The 9,114-nt window shown below is 40.9% G+C and overlaps 1 protein-coding gene and 1 pseudogene across 1 annotated transcript in view; one reads left to right on the forward strand and one right to left on the reverse strand.

Moving 5' to 3' along the window:
- Positions 1 to 662, reverse strand: part of LOC105518306 (myomegalin-like) — a 2,113-nt gene extending 1,451 nt beyond the window's left edge. The window contains exon 1 of the mRNA XM_011951245.1: positions 553 to 662. Within this exon, the coding sequence (XP_011806635.1) occupies positions 553 to 656 (104 nt within the window). The 5' untranslated portion in view covers positions 657 to 662. The remainder of the gene's footprint in view (positions 1 to 552) is intronic.
- Positions 663 to 5,404: 4,742 nt separating this feature from the next.
- LOC105518307 lies at positions 5,405 to 7,064 on the forward strand (annotated as a pseudogene).
- Positions 7,065 to 9,114: the final 2,050 nt, after the last annotated feature.

Genomic DNA, 9,114 nt, shown 5'->3' on the forward strand with positions numbered 1-9,114 from the left:
TTTTTGAGACAAAGTCTCGCTCTGTCACCCAGGATGGAGTGCAATGGTACAATCTCGGCTCACTGCAACCTCTGTCTCCCGGGTTCAAGTGATTCTCCTGCCTCAGCCTCCTGAGTAGCTGGGACTACAGGTGCACACTACCTCATCCAGCTAATTTTTGTATTTGTAGTAGAGACAGGGTATACCCTTATGTTTATAATAGAACAGCTTTTAACAGGACATGGATCACAGAAAAGAAATGAACATACATTGAGTGCTTACTATATGCAAGGCATTGTTTTAGACACCAAAGCTGTCATCTTATTTAATCTCTGCAATAGTTGTGTGAAACAGGCACTATTCCCAACTTAAGATTTTGACACTCAGGCTCAGAGCAATCCATAAAACAAATGACAAAGTGGGTAGCCCTGGTAATTGTCCCTGTTTTTTCTCCCCTCTTCAGTATCATAAGCATCTGCACTTAATGAAGAATAAAAGGCATAAAAAGAATACAATAGTAAAAGAAATAAAAATATCAATAAAGATTAAAAGAAAAAACAGCCAGTCTCTTACCTGTCTGGATGGACATGGAACTTCACCAGACTGCTATAGAGCTGTCTCTCTGCTTGTAAGGCCTCACTGAGTTGACTCCATTCATCTACTAGTCCTTCTACCATCAGCAGCAACTGAGAAAAGAAGAAAGAAGCAATACGCAAATGGCACAGTGAGACATGAAGCCACAGTTAATCCTGAGAAACAAGATAATGCATTAGCATGTACTAGGACTGAAAATGCCCACTATCTTAGTACTTAAGCTTTTGATACTATTTTATAGTTTTCAAATCAATGCCATATTATCTTTTTTTAATCTTTAAAACCCTGTAAGGTGGAATTCAAACTAGGCTGTAATGTCTTTCCTGTAGATCCCACATATCCATACAGTCTTTATGGTAAGGACAAGTTATTTTAAAGAAACCTTTTAAAGGAATTTAGCAATAGTTAAATATCACTCACTCAAAATACCCATTCACAGGCATTTCAATTTCATGATCCTGAAAATAGGACAGAACCAAAAAGTAATATTACTCTGGATTTGACAAATGTAAGAAAACAGGAAGAGGATGTGGAAACTAAAATATCTGATATGAATAATCAGATAACGGCTAAGGTAAAACCGCAAAAAGGAAGGGAGACTAGGAAATTTTTAAAACTGGTGTTTCTTAAATGCCACACATTCTCATATCCTGAAAACTAACTGAGTCATAAAACATGAGTCTGTTTGTAAGCAGAAATATGGTAATGAAATCAAAAGATAAAATATGATAATTCCATCACAAATACAAACACAGGTTTTATATTATAGATCTAGCTATGGCAAAAGGTAGAAAAAAACTAAGGAGCTATTTGGAGTAGCTAGCTAAACTGAATTCAGGAAGCCATGACACTGACTGATCTTCTAAAAGAGATGCCAACATAGTAACAAACAAGCTTTCAGTTTCAGTCGGTAACTCTGCGCTGCGGTCCTAGCATTTCTTCAACATCATAGTTGAGTATGCAGCTAGCTGTGGAGGAAATGCAGGGGGAAGGGAATCTCTAAGGCTGAAAGGCCTCTTCTAAAAAAATTGATGAGAACTCTATGCTAGAGAGAGTTAAAGCGTAAGGTGGGAAAAATGTGCTCTAGGAAATGAATCTTCTTAGGAAGTATGTGAAGTCACAAAAGGTTTGAGTTTGAATCATAGCTCTGGCATTTATTAGTTACATGACTATTCTCCACTCCCATTTTAAAAGAGAACTCAGTGTTTCAGCTTCTTCGTCTATAATAATTGGGCTGACACCACTTTGTGTAGAGTTGTGAGCATTAGTGCTAATTTAAATACCTAGCACAGTACATAGCACATGAATACTTGATAAACATTGATTATACTCAAACTTCTCATTTCATGTTTCTAAAACTAATTTCATGGGTCTAATGTCATAACTCTAAGCAGCAATCACATAACTAAATCACATAACTAAAATCACATAACTAAAAAAGCACTTTTTTCACTAGTGCTTTACAATTATTATTATTATTATTAGTGGTAGTAGTAGTATCTTGGAGGCAGACTTTTGCTCTTGTTGCCCAGGCTGGAGTGTGATGGCACGATCTCAGCTCACTGCAACCTCCGCCTCCCAGGTTCAAGCGATTCTCCTGCCTCAGGCTCCTGAGTAGCTGGGATTACAGGCGCCACTGCACCCAGCTAATTTTCGTATTTTTAGTAGAGACGGGGTTTCGTCATATTGGTCAGGCTGGTCTCAAACTGCTGACCTCAAGTGATCTGCCCACCTCGGCCTCCCAAAGTGCTGGGATTATAGGCATGAGCCACCGCACCCAGCCTTTACAATTATTTTATTCCATTTAGCAACGGGGAGAGAGGGTTACGTTTTTCCAGCACTTAATAAGTTTTAATGGTCCCAATCTAAAAACAGGCGCATCTTTTTGAGATAATGTATATATAAAATAACTTCCATTTTTCTCCAAAAAGAAAAAAGTCATACCCGGCATTTGGACTCAGATATTATACTTAGAAAATTATATGCTTTTAAATATAAACTATTTTGAAAGAAAAAATAATAGGGATTTAGAAATTAAGACTTGACTAGAAAACTCACTTGACTTTTTCTTTCTTTTTTAGCCATGAGTTCAAATTCCGCTTTGGCATTACTCAGTTCTTTTTCCAGCCCTGCAACTGTGTCCAAGTCTCCTAAGATGAAAATACAGCACTAGTTTTAATTGCTATTAACATAATGTGGTATCTGCTGCCTCCTTTGAGTAATTTACAGAGGACACATTCCAATAATAAGAAAAAAGAAAACATACAGACAGGTTGTTCTTTGTAGCATTATTTATAATAGCAAGATATCGCAATCATCCTAGATGCTGTAAAGAAAAGGTTGAATAAAACATATTCACAGATGGCACTATATACTGCTGTAAAAAAAGAATAAGGATGATTTTTATGAACTTATATGAAGTGATTTTGAGATTCTAAGAATATGTTAAGTAAAACAAGCTATGTGTTTAAGAATACATCTAAGGTAGTAGGTTTTCTATTAGGAAAAAGGGGAAATGACAATGTACATATATACATCACATATACACAGATGATTCATTTGCTTATTTTTGCAAAAAGATATATAGGAAGAATAACCCAGAAATGAAACTGATTACCTTCAGGAGACGAGTGGAAATAGGAGAGAAGGGATAGGGAAATATGGGACATCTGAGTATATCATTTTATATACTGGAGTTTTGAACTGTGTAAATGTTTAATTTTTAATATCAGCTTGACAATAAGTCAGCTTGACAATTAATGGGAGAGAAAATGTCTAAAATTGAATACTAATATAAATAAATAAATATATATAGCAAATAAATAAAACCACCCAGAAGATACTAAAAAATTAATCCAAATAATTTTTGAACTCACTACTCTAACTGAACACTGTCAGTGCAAAATATCCTAAGGATAAAAAGAATTACAAAAAAATCTTAAACATTACTTAATACATTTATTGTTGATGGTGGTATTTATGTAGCAATTCTGAAACTACTTTTGCATATTATAGTATTCTGCAAATGTGTAAATATTTTGAAACATATTGATGCTCTAAGTAACCAGGGCTCTCAAGGGGATACAAATATGAAATGAGGGAAAAAAGAACCTATATTGTTAAACTGGAATTACAGAAATCAGTATCAAATCTTCATATGTATACAAATACACACACATATACTTAAAAATATTCATTGCTAGCTCTGTTCACTTAAAAGGGCCTAGAAGCAAAAGGCATTCATGTAGCAATGAACACATCTTGTGCCCAGATCATAGTTTCTGAATGCCATTACCTACCAAAAGGAACCAGGGAGCTCTTTAGGATAATGGCTGATTCTGGGACTGAGGCAGGTAAAGCAAAAGGTAATCATAGAACATCTTACTGTGCCAGAAACTATGAAACTATGCTAAAAAAAAAAAAAAAAAAGTGATGGGGATATGGCAAAGCTTGATGAGGTTCCCAATGACCAAATATGGGTTAATTTGAGCATTAAAGGAAATAATGACCAAAATCAATAATACAATGATTTTTAAAACTCTATATTGATAAAAACAAATGGGGTATAGAGATAGGGAAAGGACAGCTCTTCTTTATAAATAATACTCACAAATAAAGAAAAAATTTTACAAACAGAAAAATCATTTTTTTTTTTTTTTTTTTTTTTTTTGAGATTGAGTCTTGCTCTGTCATCCAGGCTGGAGTGCCACGGGTGGGACGGGGAATCTCTCCGCTTTCCAAGTTCAAGCGATTCTTCTGCCTCAGCCTCCTGAGTAGCTGGGATTATAGGCATGCACCACCAAGCCCGACTAATTTTTGTACTTTTTAGTAGAGACAGGGTTTCACCATGTTGGCCAGGCTGGTCTCAAACTCCTGAGCTCCAGTGATTTGCCCACCTCGGTCTCCCAAAGTGCTGGGATTAAAGGCATGAGCCACTGCGCCCAACCCTGAAAATCACTATTTTTAAACTACCAATATAGTTTAAATTCAGCCAGCAGATCACTTACATACTAAGGGTGAAATAAACCTTTTACAACAGAGAGATTTGACAGCTACAACCTTAACCAAATGACTAAATTTAATACCACCAAGGATGATACAAGCTGATTATCACGCACTGATGTGATGCACTAAAAAAGATGTCATCCAGTCCAGGTGCAGTGGCTCACCCTTGTAATCCCAGCTTTAGGAGGCTGAGGTAGGTGGATCACTTGAGGCTAGGAGTTCCAGACCAGCCTGGCCAACATGGCAAAACCCTGTCTCTAAGAAAAAATACAAAAAAATTAGCCAGGCATGGTGGCGCATGCCTGTAGTCCCAGTTACTTGGGAGACTGAGGCAGGAAGATCACTTGACACCGGGTGGCAGGCAGGTAGGCAGGCAGGCCGGCCAGATGGAAGGAAGGAAGGGAGGAAGGGAGGAGGGGAGGAAGGGAGGAAAGGAGGAAGGGAGTAAAGAAGGAAGGAAGGAAGGAGGGAGGGAGGGAAGGAAGGAAAGAAGGAAGGAAGAAAGGAAGGAAGGAAGGAAGTCATCCATATGGTATTCCTGCCAAAAATATTTAACTCAAATCTAACCATGAGGAAACAATCACAGCTAAATTGAGGAATATTAGCTGGCCTGGATTCTTCAAAAATGCCAGTCTCAGCCTCTGCCCCCAGGCGGGCTGGGCCTGCAGTGGTGAGGGGAGCCAGGCTGAGGGTGGGAGTGGGTGGCGGGCAGGCGGAGGGTGGGGAGAGGTGGTGGAGGAGGAGGAGGAGAGATGAGGGCAGCGGAAGAGGTGAGGAGTGCCGGGTACCAGGCTAGGGAAGCCGCGGGCTCTCAGGGAAGAGACAGATGATGAACAGGCTTTACATCAGGAACCTGAGCCCCATGGTCACCACCGACCACCTCTGGCAGCTCTTTGGGGAGAGGATGCTGTTCCCCATGGGACAGGTCCTGCTCAAGTCTGGCTATGCCTTCGTGGACTACCCCGACCAGAACTGGGCCATCTGAGCCATCGAGACCCTCTCGTGTAAAGTGAAATTGCATGGGAAAATCATGGAAGTTGATTACTCAGTCTCTAAAAAGCTAAGGAGCAGGAAAATTCAGATTCGAAACATCCCTCCTCACCTGCAGTGGGAGGTGTTGGATGGACTTTTGGCTCAATATGGAACAGTGGAGAATGTGGAACAAGTCAACACAGACACAGAAACCGCTGTTGTCAATGTCACATATGCAACAAGAGAAGAAAATAAACATGGAGAAGCTAAGCGGGCATCAGTGTGAGAACTACTCCTTCAAGATTTCCTACATTCTGGATGAAGAGGTGAGCTCCCCTTTGTCCCCTCAGCGAGCCCAGTGTGGGGACCACTCTTCCCAGGGAGCAAAGCCATGCCCCTGGGGGCGCTTCTCAGGCCAGACAGATTGATTTCCTGTTGAGGATCCTGGTCCCCACCCAGTTTGTTGGTGCCATCATCGGAAAGGAGGGCTTGACCTTTATGGTCAAGCAGACCCAGTCCCAGGTAGACATCCATAGAAAAGAGAATCTGGAGCTGCAGAGAAGCCTGTCACCATCCATGCCACCCCAGGGGGGACTTCTGAAGCATGCCGCATGATTCCTGAAATCATGCAGAAAGAGGCAGATGAGACCAAACTAGCTGAAAAGATTCCTCTGAAAATCTTTGCCCACAATGGCTTGGTTGGAAGACTGACTGGAAAAGAAGGCAGGAATTTGAAGAAAATTGAACATGAAACAGGGATCAAGATAGCAATCTCATCTTTGTAGGATTTGAGCATATACAACCCGGAAAGAACCACCACTGTGAAGGGCACAATTGAGGCCTGTGCCAGTGCTGAGATAGAGATTAAGAAGAAGCTGCGTGAGGCCTTTGAAAATGATATGTTGGCTGTTAATACCCACTCCGGATACTTCTCCAGCCTGTACCCCCATCACCAGTTTGGCCCGTTCTCGCATCATCACTGTTATCCAGAGGAGGAGACTGTGAATCTCTTCATCCCAACCCAGGCTGTGGGCGCCATCATTGGGAAGAAGGGGGCACACATCAAACAGCTGGCGAGATTTGCCAGAGCCTCCATCAAGATTGCCCCTGCGGAAGGTCCAGACCTCAGCAAAAGGATGGTCATCATCACCCAGCCACCGGAAGCCCAGCTCTAGGTCCAGGGACGGATCTTTGGGAAACTGAAAGAATAAAACTACTTTAACCCCAAAGAAGAAGTGAAGCTGGAAGCCCATGTCAGAGTGCCCTCTTCCACAGCTAGCCGGGTGATTGGCAAAGGTGGCAAGACCGTGAATGAACTGCAGAACTTAATCAGTGCAGAAGTCATCGTACCTCGTGACGGAAAGCCAGATGAAAATGCAGAAGTGATGGTCAGAATTATTGGATGCTTCTTTGCTAGCCAGACTCTACAGCGCAAGATCAGGGAAACTGTACAACAGGTGAAGCAGCAGGAGCAGAAATATCCTCAGGGAGTCGGCTCACAGCGCAGCAAGTGAGGCTCCCACAGGCACCAGCAAAACAACAGATGAACGGAGCCCTTCCAACGCCTGACAGAATGAGACCAAACACAGCCAGCCAGATCGGGAGCAAACCAAAGACCATCTGAGGAATGAGAAGTCTGCGGAGGTGGCCAGGGACTCTGCAGAGGCCCTGAGAATCTCAGGGGCCGAGGAGGGGTGGGGAAGGTCAGTCAGGTTTGCCAGAACCACGGGTCCCGCCTCCCACCCCTCAGGGTTTCTGCAGGCTTCAGTCATCCACTTCACCATCCATTCGGATCTCTTCTTAACTCCCACGACGCTATCCCTTTTAGTTGAACTAACATAGGTGAACGTGTTCAGAGCCAAGCAACATGTACACCCTTTTCTTGTGGCAAATTGTCTATGTACATGTGTGTACATATTAGAAGGGGAAGATATTAAGATATGTGGTCTGTGGGTTACACAGGGTGCCTGCAGCGGTAATATATTTTAGAAATAATATATCAAATAACTAACTCCAATTTTTAATCAATCATTATTTTTTTTTTCTTTCTAAGGAGAAAGCAGGCTTTTCTAGACTTTAAAGAATAAAGTCTTTCTTTGGGAGGTCTCACAGTGTGGAGAGGAGCTTTGAGGCCACCCACACAAAATTCACCCAGAGGGAAATCTTGTTGGAAGGCCACTCACACCAGTTCTGGATCGCCTGTGTATGTCAATAGAAGGGATACTGTCTCCTTGAAGAACTCTTGTCATTCCTCATGTCTGTCTAGCTCATACACCCATTTCTCTGCTTCACAGGTTTTAAACTGGATTTTTGCATACTGCTATATAATTCTCTGTCTCTCTCTGTTTATCTCTCCCCTCCCTCCCCTCCCCTCCCCTTCTTCTCCATCTCCATTCTTTTGAATTCCCTCATCCCTCCATCTCAATCCCATATCTACGCACCCCACCCCCTCCCAGGCAAAGCAGTGCTCCGAATATCACATCACACGAAAGGAACAAAAGCGAAACACACAAACCAGCCCCAACTTACACTTGGTTACTCAAAAGAACAACAGTCAATGGTACTTTTCCTCGCGTTTTGGAAAAGGAAAATAGGAACCCATCAAACCAACCAATCAACCACACAAAGAAAAATTTCCACAGTGAAAGAATGTATTTTGTCTTTTTGCATTTTGGTGTATAAGCCATCAATATTCAGCAAAATGATTTCTTTCTTTAAAAAAAAAATGTGGAGGAAAGTAGAAATTTACCAAGGTTGTTGGCCCAGGGCATTAAATTTACAGATTTTTTAAATGAGAAAAACACACAGAAAAAGCTACCTCAGGTGTTTTTTACTTCAGCACCTTGCTGTTGTGTTTCCCTTAGAGATTTTCTAAAACTGATAGAGCATTTTTAAAATTTTTTTAATAAAAATGAGTTGGAAAAGAAATAAGATATCAACTGCCAGCCTGGAGAAGGTGAGAGTCCAAGTATGCAAGAGCTGTTCTGAATTGTCTTCCGCTAGCCAAGAACCTATATGGCCTTCTTTTGAACAAACCTTGAAAATGTTTATTTAAAAAAAAAAAAGACAAAGAAAAACAGAGAGAGATAATATTGGAGATGTCCTGAATTTTAATAGGGTACGCGCCATTAGGGCTTTTGCGCTAAAGGATGAACATGTACTGGTTTCTGTGAATAAGTCATTATACCACTAGACTGCAATGTCAACTTCCGCTACTGCAAACAGTATTCTGTGACCAAAAAAAAAATATATATATATATATATCCAACTAACAAGAAAAAAAAAAGCCAATCTCACTAAAGAGAAAAAAAGCTAGACAATTGTTCTAGATTAGTGACTAAGAGACATGACAACTAAGCACCTGGGTTGGGGGAAACCAAAGTAGCTATACAGAACATTATTGGGACAACAGGAACTCTGAATGTGGACTGTATATTAGATACTAAGCCTATCCAAGGTTAAATTTCCTGAGTGTGATAATTATATTGTAGCTATGTAGGAGAACACGCTTGTTCTTAGGCAATACTTACTGGAGTATTCAGGAATAAAGTGTCATGATTTCTG

Source organism: Colobus angolensis, unplaced genomic scaffold (assembly GCF_000951035.1).
Source record: "Colobus angolensis palliatus isolate OR3802 unplaced genomic scaffold, Cang.pa_1.0 Scaffold317, whole genome shotgun sequence".
NCBI lineage: Eukaryota > Metazoa > Chordata > Mammalia > Primates > Cercopithecidae > Colobus > Colobus angolensis.